General features: G+C 33.7%; 1 protein-coding gene across 6 annotated transcripts in view; it reads right to left on the reverse strand.

Moving 5' to 3' along the window:
* The window catches only part of Ccdc85 (coiled-coil domain-containing protein 85), a 50585-nt gene extending 49109 nt beyond the window's left edge, over window positions 1-1476 (reverse strand). For all 6 annotated transcript variants that reach the window (XR_012756667.1, XM_075368172.1, XM_075368169.1 and 3 more), the window contains exons 1-2: window positions 1353-1476; window positions 282-671 (exon numbers count right to left, since the gene is read on the reverse strand). Coding sequence is in view for 5 of the 6 variants with exons in the window: in XM_075368172.1 (XP_075224287.1) it covers window positions 282-556 (275 nt within the window). In the remaining variant the exon portion in view is untranslated. The remainder of the gene's footprint in view (window positions 1-281; window positions 672-1352) is intronic.
* Between the last annotated feature and the right edge of the window lie 11306 nt (window positions 1477-12782).

Genomic DNA, 12782 nt, shown 5'->3' on the forward strand with positions numbered 1-12782 from the left:
AAAGTTATACTGCAGGGTCTTTATTACGTAACTTATCACGACAAAAAATGTGTAATACATATTAGCTATAATTTTGAAATTTTCTTAATTTTTAACATTGCTAATGCTTTTTCCTCAAAAAGCATTCGAATTAATTTAATAGAAGAAACTTTAGAAAGTTTAAAACTGAACTGAAACTGCTAAAAAAAAAATTATGTGGGACAATAACAGAATGGATCCATAATATAATTTACCTTAGACAAAATTGGATGAACAGAATTTCAAAATGAAATACAACATACCTATCTATTTCAGCAACAGTCTGAAATCTATGGCCAGAGTCACCAACGACTACAGCATGCTTAGGTACATCCTGAGGTGGTAAGTGCTGGGTTATTACAGGTGCAGTAGATGAAGGAAAAACTGGCTGATGAGGTGCTGGTTTAACAGGCTGAGGTGGAGGATGATAACGAGGTGGTGATTCCAGTGCTACGACTGGCTTCTTGTGCGTGGAGCAGCTGCTGGCCGTATTTACATTGATCGACTGCTTCTTTATATTGTTTGACATGTTAATCATATCCTTAGAGTTATCAAGTCGTACATGCTTCAACTCTGAGAGTCTTTAACAAAGCTCTCCTTTCATCACATTTTTAATGATCTATGCTGTTCTACAGCAGCTGCTAGAAGAATAACTGAAATTAAAAATCACCAACACACTATGTAGTTAACAAGAGTGTACAACTAAATATGCATTAAAATTTTAACTATTACTACATGAGAAGTATATTTCCAATGCAAATAACAAAAACAAAAGATATTTTTAAAAACTCTACGCATACAATAACAAGAAAAGACATTTATGTCCCACTTCACAAATTAAGAATTCACCAATAACAACTCATAAAATATTTGACAACTCATAAAACATTAACATTCATTATATGATTTCACTAAAAAATGGTTCAATAAAATAATTTCATCGCAATTACTACTATAAACCATGTAACTCTCGAAACAAAATAATCAAAAACTAATAAATATGTTAACAATCGTAGTGTTAACGTCTAACCTCATAACCTTGTTTACAACTAAAACGAAAATGATTTTAATGAAATATATAATGTAACATATTAGAAATTATTAGCAGCATTCTGTAATTTATATAATAGAATTACGGATGTAGGAAAAATAACTGTTAAACATAAAATAATTAAATGCTGCTGTACCGTTAAAATAATATATGCAAAACAACCTGCTGCAAAAGGCCCAAGGCAATAGTACAACACTGATATACATTCATCTCAACCAAAGAAGTGGGTCCATAAAGTAATTCCAATAACAACAGTTATCAATCTTTGAATAACAAAACTAACCATTTTTTTTAAAACGCACAATTCAAAAAAATAAAAAACTCCATCACATTTTCTTCTGCTGGTGACGTCACGTGTTTTTGGAAATTAATCTCCACGTACTAGATCACAAAATCATAGAACGATAATTAACATCACGTGACTTTCTCCATTTTGAACGTGGGATAATTTCGTACGAATAATTTGAAAGACAACTAGCATAATTTACTACAGATATTATCAATATTTGATTACGCATAAAGTTAAGAAAAATACGTAAAACACCAAATAAGAATTACAAATTGATTTTTTAATTGTTGAGAGCAGGATTTTCGGATAAATTAGACCACTGCCCGATTTCAGGCATTGGTGTTACGTATTATTAATTGCAATTGTCAGTATTTTAAAATATTCATCAATTAAAAACAGCTAGCAGCTGAAAAAGTAGAGGAGTTGAGCAATGTTTTACGTTATTTTAACATATATATATATTAATATTTCAACCTCTGTATTTACATATTTTTTCGGAGTCGATGAAATGATAGGTGAAATAAAAACCAAATCTTGCCAGGAATCATTTAGTTTGCTAAACACGTTTCTCATCTTGAGAACAATTTATTTATCATAAATAAATAAATAAATAAATAAAATCTGTTAACCTAAACCTGTTCCTTAAATTCTGTCGATACTTAACCCTCAGTAGCAGCAACTGTAAATAACCTTAAGTAGGCACATATTTTTTTTAATACTACATGGTTGCTGTAATATTATTTTTAAGTGGATCTCAGCCACTATGTTAATAGTGAAGTTTTCTGTACCCTTTGTGTTGTGTCAGCCAGCAAAAAACTTTTGTTTTTCGTGATACTAAGATGATGATACTAAGCTGGGTTATGTCTAGTGGTTAAACTCGTCACTGCAAAATCAGCTGATTTTAAAAGTCAAGAGTTCTAACGTTTGAGCCCTTGTAAAGGCAGTTGCTTTTATATGGATTTGAATGTTGTGTGGATACCGGTGTTCTTTGGTGGTTGGATTTCAATTAATTCACACACCTCAGGAGAATCTGTTAAAGACTACATGTTTACCAGTACATTAAAACTGCACTACATCTGCAGCTATATCAGGCCTGGCAAACTGGTAGCAGTAATTAATTTTAGTATCAAGGTGTAATACTATTAAATAGTTTTGTGTATTTGATATATTTATTATTAAAGTAAAAGACAGTAATATTCAAATTGTAAAAGTCATTTGAATACTTAAGTACTGTAGTGTACTGCACTTTATTTTATAATGTTGTGTTTCTATTCTCAAGATAAATTTACACAGTTAAATTAACTGTTGTAATATGCATAATAAGGTGTTCGAAAAAATGTTTTATTTGTGAGAGAGGTATAACTGTCAGCATAGTGCTGGAGGGAGTAATAAATGTTATTCCAGTTTTTCATATGGTTTTATCTACAATCTTTTCCCAGGCTGTTTTTTGTTTATGGTAATCTTTAACTGATCAATGTACTATAGTTAAAATTATTTAAATAGTAATATTTACAAATTATTTAAATAGTTTATTTGCAATATATTTACATAAATGTAAAGAAAATTTGCACAGATATATTAAGAAAGAAATTATAATTGAACAGTAAACTTTAAATCATTAAAAAATAAATGGTAAAAATTGTAATTTCATACAACATAAATTTTACACAAATGACTAACACCTTCAATTTTTTTTTTTTTTTTTGATGTTTGTTTGGTGTCAGACAATTACAAATTTCTTTAACAGTTCTTTTAAGAAAACAATACTACAATTTTCACATTCAACATAAACAACAGAGGATCTGCAAAAAATCAATCAAAACCTCTTTCACGTTTAATAATTCATTCTGAACATACATGGTATTTTAGAGGTACAATGTTGTATTTTAGAAATTACAGCACTGGAACATCTTTAATGATCTAGAAATAGAGATTACAAAAATATTGTTATGAATCAATTATATGAGATGTTATATCTAAAGTAAAGACTGTTTCATTGTAAAAAAAAATATTCTGAAAACTTTATAAATTTTTTTTTCTCTTTAACTACATAGTTTATACTACCTCTCTATGTAATCGCCACATGAATTAAGACATTTATAGTAGCGATACATCAACTTCAATATACCCTGGGTCGTTATTCATTACCCGGGAATTGCTTACCACTCAAAAATTCATTCAATTTCCCCAAAAAATGGTATTCAGAAGGAGCTAAGTCCGGACTATAAAGTGCGTGATCGTAAATTTTCGATCCAAATGTTCTCAGATATTCACGTGTCAGACCCGCAACAAGTGGAGGTGCATTATCGTCCATCAGGACGACGCCGATGGTCAGCCGATCACGTCGCCGATTTTCTCGTCACCGATAGGGTTTCGCATTTATAGTCGTTCCACATGGTATGAAATCAATCAGCAGTATGCAAAACAGAACACATGTACGTCTAAATGGCTGTGGCTGGACCTGTTGGTTGGTGATTGAGGATGACACCATTCACTTGAATGCCGTTTTCTCTCTGGCGTGTAATACGAAATCCAGGTTTCATCGCCAGTAACAAATGAATTAAGGAACTCATCACATATTTCTGTATAGCGCATAAAAAATTCTAAAGCAGATTCCATTCGGATTTTTTTGTGACGTTCTGTTAAGACGTGTGGTACCCAACGCGCACAAATCTTTCTGAAGCCTAGATGGTCATGAACAATGCAACCAATAACAGCTCCTGAAACATCAGGAAAAAGAAGGGCCAAATCGGAAATCGTTGACCGACGATTTTTTTTTATTTCAACAAGTCCTTGGTGATTATGGAGGGCTTCCCCACACGTTGTTCATCATGTACGTTAATTCTGTTATTTCTAAACCTTTCACACCATTTTCGGACGTTTCTTTCATTCATTACAGTATCACCGTAAACAGCAACCAACTGCCTATGAATTTCAGCCGTTTTAACGTTTTGATGGGTTAAAAAACGTATTACTTCACGTATTTCACAGTCGAAGGCAACATCGATTTTCCTATTCATGAGTTTCGGCAATATAGGCACAGTTGTATGAAGCCTTTCCGCTGCGTGAAATGTGGGGAGAGCCATCGGACAGCTGATTTTTCCCAGAAAGGGCAGGAGCACTACTGAAACCTGCTCCTTGTGTCAGTCCGACCATCCGGCAGATTACCGAGGCTGCAGAGTATATCAACAGATATTGGAAAGGAAGCGTAGGCGGAAGGCGAATTGAAACTCGAAACTTCGTCCGAGAATCGAACCCGCTAGCTATGATAAGAACTTACCTTCGTTGGATCGTGGAGTGTCGAGGACAGTCAACGCAAAGCCTGAATCTCTCCATTAAACGTATGCTGCGGCTGCTCGGCGTGCTAGTGAGTGCAGTGTGGACAAGCTGGACAGGCTTTCATCAAATATAGACTTCCTGGTTCAACAGATTGGGAGTCTGATAGCCTTGCTCACCCAGGTGCTCTCCAAAATCTGTTGATGTCCAGATTTCTACGAATCGATGGAACATTAACGGCCTACTTTCTAGCCGTGAGGAGCTAGGGTTTATGGGAGTTTCCAATTCCCTGGACGTCATTTTGATATCGGAAACGCACTTTAATGACCGGAACTACCTCTTCAAGGTTATTCTGTGTATGTGACGAATCACCCAGATGGGAGGGCCCATGGAGGAACCGCGATTCTGATTTGGAGTTCTCTTCGGCATCATCAATTTCCTGGCTTCTGCACTGACCAGATTCAGGCAACTACGGTTGAAATTGGGTTTCTTACCAGGATTGGATCGAAGAGAAATGGATACCGATCCGTATCCACTCGATACCCCTGGGAATATTGATTACGTATGTACTTTTTGACATCGGTCATGCATGAGGGAGCATGGTGGTCTACACCTGATGATTTGCACCCAGCCAGAGACAATATCTATCAGAGGGAAGTGACAGAACTAACGACCTCGAAGCGGCGTCTTCGGCGGAATTGGCAGCGTTACAGAAGGCCAGAAGGTAAGGCTTCGTTACTGCCAATTTTCATCTTTATCTTAAGACTTCTTCCTTTAGATAAAAAAATTCCCCTAAGAAATGTGTTTATTAATTTTAATGTATACACGGCACAAATTCCTAATCACACACACACACAGAGAGAGAAAGAGTGAGAGGGAGAGAGGGATGAGGGAGAGCGCGAGGGAGTGATTGAGAGAGAATAACACTTACACAGAATAACAATTAGATTATAGATAACTTATCTTTGAAAGAACTATGTAAACTTTTCCAAAAAAAACACTTAATTTTATAGGGAATATTATGAGAAATATAAATAATTAGAAAACTCTATTTTGCTCTCAGAATAGTGAAAAACATTATACACCATAGAACTGCAGACGAACTCTTCTATTTCGGTGTTGTTCCATAATCGATGTCCGCTCACTGCTTCTTTTAATAACCCAAACAAATACTAATCTTTGGAAGATCTTGATCTTACGGGCCATGTTTTAAGGTTCCTCAGTAAATTTCGTACAGCTTATCCTGATTGCTAACCGCTATATGAATTCGGCGTTCTCCTGATGAAGAATTACATTTCTGATCGATCGGCTGACGGTGCTTTTGTTTCTGTAGGTGGCTTACAGAAACCCGAGAGCCGGAACTAGTACGTACCATTTATGGTGCAACGGTTGTGGAAAACATGACCTGCAATAGGCCTTCTGGTCCGAAAATATAATCATGAGGAATTTAAGTTAACGAATGCGTTTTCGCCTTTACGATGCATGGCTCTCCATACCTATGAGACTATACGAGCCGATTTCGACTCGTGAGTATAATAATTACCCATATCTCACCATTTGAAATCTTGAAACCTACCTGTCACAGAATTTGTGGAACTCTAGGTGCTTTGTGTTAATGGAATGGGCACTTTTATTTCCCAAGTAATTTCATCAATCGTAGAATTCCTATCACCTTCAATAAGGTCACACAGTTCGACCGATATTGTCATCTATCACACTTGACCTTGAACGCCTATTGCATTTCATTTTCTAGAGCTTCTTGCCCTTCTTTAAATTTGCTGATTCAGTTGTAGAATTCATTACATGACGTCATATCCTCAAACTATGCAAGAAGGTTAGTAAAAATTTCATAGATTTGAGTCCTCATTCTCGAGATAATTCTCGGTAATAACAATTTGCTCTGACAAGACGCTGCTGATCAGAAATACGGAAGCTGAGGCTGCTGGAATCTTCAGTCTCTTCTTACATCTCCCTTTGCGCCAGCTCCCTCACGCTCATATACGAGCCTTGAAGATAATGTTCGTGTTCTATTTGAGGGGGATATATTCGGCTTATATTGGACTCTCGTACATACTGTTTAAAATTATATTTGTTATTTACATAAAGCCTAGTGCAATATTACAAACATAGGTATCTTTCATAATAGTTCTTAAGCTATTCAGGTGCGTCAAATTTGATCAGTTCTGTAAATTTAAAAAAAATTCCTAGTACTATAGTTATTTTTAGAGTGCGCTAGACGAAAATATAAGCTTAGCTGTGAGAGCTAACTCGTAAATGTATTCTACATCAACTAGTTATTTTTCATGAGTAATTGTTTATAGTAATAAATAGAACTATTTGAATAAATAGAGATAATTTTATATGTTCAGCTTTTTATTGTATCTAGTGAATAAGAAGTAATTTTACTATAGATTTATTTCATTTATATATATTCAAATTTTTTCTTTTTTTTTTTTTTTTTTAATAATAGTAATGAAAAACACTTATTCTAAAGGTTATCGTTGTAAATGCAATTAATACATCAGTGCAAATTTATTATTTTCTTTAAAAATGTTGTGGTTTTGGTTTTCGTTTCTCGAAATAAAACATTAATTATTATTGTGAGGGAACGTCCACTCCTTCCTGCTAATACACACTTGATATCTACGTCATTTGACAGGCAAGCCCCTACGTGTGAATTCCTACTTGTGTGTTAGTGTATCCTACCACATAAGTGTAACTTTTGTTCGATACTCGCCCGTCTCGCGACCCTGTGTTGGTGTACATTGTGGAAATGTTAATGAAAATGGCATGTCTATGTGTCATTGACCTATTCTGACCTACTCTCACCTAATCTAAAAGGACGATTCCCCACGATGGGGCCCGAGGCCTCCATCGGGAACCCTCCCGGATCTTGAGAACAAGCCGAAATTTTCTTTACCAACCCTCCCCTGGGGAGATACTCTTCCCGGTCCTAACGTACGTTTAGGTCGAGGGGATGCATGCGCTTCCCCTCAACTTCGCCTAACTTGTTTGTGTTGTGTTTTTGGCATAATAACAGGATCGGAGCGGAGGCACCCTCTGTAAAATCAACTTAAAATTCATTCCAGTGACAAAGGCAGTTGTACGTGTATAATCTGTAACTCCTTTTAAAGAAATGATAATTTATTATAAACGTTTCTCTAGAAACAAAATTAATCTATTTTTATTTGATTTTTTTTTTATTGTTGAGAAATTATTTAATAATTTTAATAATTCTGGGACTATAAATTTCGTAATTTCTTCCCCTATACAAATTATTTTAATATTTGACTTCCATCAAAACTTTTAAGGCGTGCAGTCCTTTAGTGGAAAAGATCCATATACGAGGGTTATTTTTTTTTCAAGATCCGATCGGTCACGAAATTAAAACCATAGTGAAAATAATTTTTTTTTAATTTCTAACAAGTACTTACATAGTTACGCTATTTTTCTACATAGTCGCCACTCCGATTTAGACATTTGTCGTAGCGTGGTACCAACTTTCCAATACCCTTGTCATAGAACGGAGCCGCCTGTGTTTTCAGCCATGTTTCTACGCTGTTCTGCAGCTCGATGTCTGTGCCAAAATGTTGTCCTCCTGGCCAGCGTTTCATGTGAGCATAGAGGTGAAAATCGGATGGAGCCAAGTCCGGGCTGTACGGTGGGTGATCAAACACTTCCCATTGAAAACGCTGCACGAGCGTCTTTGTTTCAGCTACATTGTGCGGCCGAGTATTGTCATGGAGAAAGACAATGGCTGATGACAACATCAGGCACACTAACAGAGTGTGCCTGATGTTGTCATCAGCCAAATTTCAGCCTGAATTTGATATAATGCAAAATTGACATAAGCATTTTCATGATTTGTTTTTAAAATTACATGTAATAATTTGCATAAATGAAATCTTATCAAAGCTTATAAAATTTTACAGTAAAACATGATAAATTTCTATATTGAGAAATCAATACCAGCTTTCATCAGTTACTGTCCTTGTGCAATGCTTGACCACCACTATACCAAATTTGATGATTACTAGATTTTAACTTGTTGAAAGGAATGAATAAAATTTTACCATATTTACAACTAAACAACTTTTTCATCACATTATTTCTGTGGAATGCACAACCTTTTAAAGGAGAAAATCGAAGGGATTATATGTAATCGACAGGTTGGAGGACTCCATTCTACACGATTAGTATTCACTGTATTGGTAATAACTTCTTTAAAAGGATACTTTTGTAACTTTTTTGTAATAGAGTTTTTAAAAAAAACTAGACTTCCCTCATTATAATATAAAACTTTATACAACACAATATAATAAAGTGTAGTAAAATCTTTTATGAGAAATTTTGGCACAATTCTGTACAATAAGTATGTTTTTGTTTGAAGAAGCTGCGTAATTAGTTCTGGAAAGATCAAATGCAAGAATAATATCTACGTACTCTGAAAACAAATCATTACCAATTTTTAATAAAAATGTATTCATTGAAGAATATGAACGTAAAAATATTTGAATTTATTTAACAGTTTTTAATATACTAAACGACTCTCTTTCTATTAATTAAACTCTTTCTTCTGAAGGCCATTATGCAGTAACTATTGGCTTCCTTTTCAATGGATTATCTCATGTTACCCATGTTAATAGTATACCCCGTCTCAAAAACTACCTTTTTATATATGAAATAATGTATTCAATACAAGGTGTGGCTATTGAATGAGACTAATGCTGTAAAATATTTTATTTTAAATTTATACACATTTACTTATTATCCCCTTCAATATACACCTTCCTTTATCTCTACAATGCTCCATGTGAATTTTCCATTGTTCGAAACAGTGCTGGAAGTCTTCTTCTGCAAGCTCTTTCATGATGCTTGCAGCTTTTTCTTTCACAGCTTTAATGGCTGAAATTTTGTTCCTTTTAATGCAGATTTGACCTTGGGGAACAGATAAAAGTCACGTGGTGCCAGGTGAGGTGAATAAGGCTGATGGTCTAACACTGGGATGTTATACTTGGCTAGAAATGTCTTGACAGACAATGCAGTATGAGCTGATGTGTTGTCCTGACGAAGAACCCATGACTTGTTTTTCCACAATTCAGGTTGCTTTTTTCTCACTTTTTCACAGAGTTGAGCATGGACCTTGAATAAAGACCAAAAATAGTTAACAGACAGTAGTATTAGATCAGATTACCAATTTTTTCAATATTTTTATCTGTTTTTGAGATGGCAGGGCGACCCAGGCAAACAGAATCTTCAACATCTTCTCCGCCATCTTGGAAACACTTAACCCAATCAAAAACCCACGCACACAATAAACATTGAATGCCATATACTTTTTTTTAATAAAAGTTTTTCCAAGTTTCATATGAAATTTCACAATTCTTTGCTCAACATTTACAATTTTTTCGGCAAACCAAAAAGCAGATGTTATTCAATTGAAGGCCATAGCCAGACTAATATGTCTACAGAAACTGGATTGGCAACAATCAGAAGAGAAGGCTTCATGCTACACAGCTGTCAGTCGTATGAATTTGGCGCATGCAGTTCTTCTGTAGCAGCTTGTCTTGTTATTTAATAACCACACCTCATATATGTTTATCAATTTAATATGTTGTTTTTATTTAAATTTGGTGCTTGTAAATCTTTATTATCCTAATGTTTTGAGATCTTTTATAGCATTTGTGGACTCAATTGAGCTTACTTTGCCCAATTCTAATTCACTGCATTATTCAATGCACATTTTATTAGTTAGCTTTATATCTAGTTCATTTTGTTTTTAAATAACAAAGGTAACCTTTTTTCCTGTAAATATTGGAAATTTTGTAAGACTGTTAGTAGAAGTTGTTAATAGAAGGTGATAAATATATATTCAATCACATGGTACATTTTTGTTTTTGTTCTGTACTTTTAACATGTTTTACGTAAAAGGGTATATAGCTATTAACTTGTGCCAGATGTTTTATTATACTTCTTCAGTACAGTTGCTTTGCAAAAATCTTCCTCAGAAGTACAGTATATTAAGAGCTTTACAGCAACAAACTTATTAACTGCTCTACACAAAGTCACAAGACATCAACATAAATACTATAAAAAATAAACAGTAACAAATACATTATAAATAGCTTATACATCACAAACGAGTTAAAAATCATCAACAATCATCTGTAATTCAACATTAGAATTATTTGATATAACAAACCTATACATTAGTACTTCAGTAACACACTCCGCCGTTAAAAAGAACTTGCACACTAAAATGTACCCAAACAGGACATCTCAGAAGTAATAAACAAACTAACAAAATTACTTTATATTCAAAAAAAAAAAATATTACAAAAACCTGATGCCCTTTGCATGAAGTTCTGTATTCCAAGCATCTCAGAAAATATCTTTCTGCAACTTACAGATCACACATATTTACTAAAAATGAACATGTTTACAAAATAATATACCCCCATAGTTACATTAATGGTACCATCTTGTTGTAACAAGGCAACTCAGGATAAACATTTTGATATGCATTTCATTTTTAATTACTTCAAAATTCTTGCATTTGTATTAGTTTCTGTGGACTTTAATCATTTTACTAAAAATCTAATTCCCTACAAGTTAAAAAATCTTTTGTGTTTATTAGCCATTTAACAAAGTTATTTATGACAAACATAAAATAGTTTTTTCAACCCCCAAATTTTGTCTTTTACCCCAGATTTCTAGAAAACTACTGAAAGTACAGTTCTGGAACCTACTTTTTCTCTATTTTTCTGGTAAGATTTCATATAAAACTACTAAATTTACCACCTTAATTTGTATTCCAAGCTTAAGCTAGATGACACTAAGGAAAAACTTGATAGAATTTTGTTTTCTACTATTAGTCTTAATCGATATATAATGGAAATGAACCTAATTTTTTAATTTATTTACAATTATTTAATGTTTTCAAGAAATAGATAAGTAAAAATTAAGCTCTATGTACGTCTTTGTCGTGCTGTAAACTTTGTGCAGCTAAAGAATAATGGCAAAATATGTATGGTCAAATGTAAAATATGCCCAGAACATAAAGTTCAAATGAAATTGTATAGTTTGATAAACATGTATAAATGTATACAGTTAAATAAACAATTTGTTTGGAGTTTTAATGGAAGTACTTTCACTCTTGAGGCACTACACAGTACTTGTAAAACTTGGAATTCATTTTAGACTTAGTAATTTTCAAAAAACCTGAAACACTCCACTAAACATCTGACTGTTTTGTAAGGTGTGATGTCATACAAGATGCCATGACAATTTGGAGCGTTTTAGCGGCGAAAGTTTATTGATTTAAAATGCAAATTACATCATGTAAATAATCATTTATGTGGTATAATATTTATATTTTAATAGAATAGAGATATAACATAAACCAGTTTCTCAAAAACACTCAATTAGCCTTTTACAGTCTGGCTTAATTTTACTGAAGGTGCAGAAATCAGGGCGAAATCTTTCTCCAGCTTACACTCGCTAACAAAGTATTTCTGAATCTATGTTTATATGAACTTTATTCTCATCAGTAAATCACATCTTGAAAGCTTTTTACATTCTTCATTAATCACTCTACATAATTTATTCAAATTGTATTCTCTTTCGCTGAAGTACGGGTAATATGAATTGTTCATTTGAACTAGCTGCATTCATGCATTTTCTTCAACTCCAAGATGGATCAGACAATTTTATTTGGTAACAAAATGGTGTGCCTCCCCACTGGAATAACTCTCTATAGGATCAGTTGAATGACATTTTTCCTAACTGCTGGGTTGGTCAGTGGCTGACGACAGAGCTTATTTGTGAGAACCTCCAAGGACAGCCAATCTGATCTGATATAGTTTTTTCTTTTGGATTTTATAAAGGATCTTGTATTTAAAACCTCTGCTATCTACTCATCTATATAATTTGAGGCAAAGAACTGAAGCAGCTGTCGCTTTCATGTGATAATTCTAGAAGAATGTAGACAGAATCGATAATGCTGAAACAGTGAATTATGCCATCAGTGTTGCCGTTGCATGAAGTGGTTTGATAATAATGAATTTTTGTTATTATTTCTTAACTGACATAGTAATACTATGTAATGTTATTTTTTACTTTGTTTCATTTTAAAATCCTGAACAAGTG

This window comes from Lycorma delicatula, chromosome 6, assembly GCF_047948215.1.
Source record: "Lycorma delicatula isolate Av1 chromosome 6, ASM4794821v1, whole genome shotgun sequence".
NCBI lineage: Eukaryota > Metazoa > Arthropoda > Insecta > Hemiptera > Fulgoridae > Lycorma > Lycorma delicatula.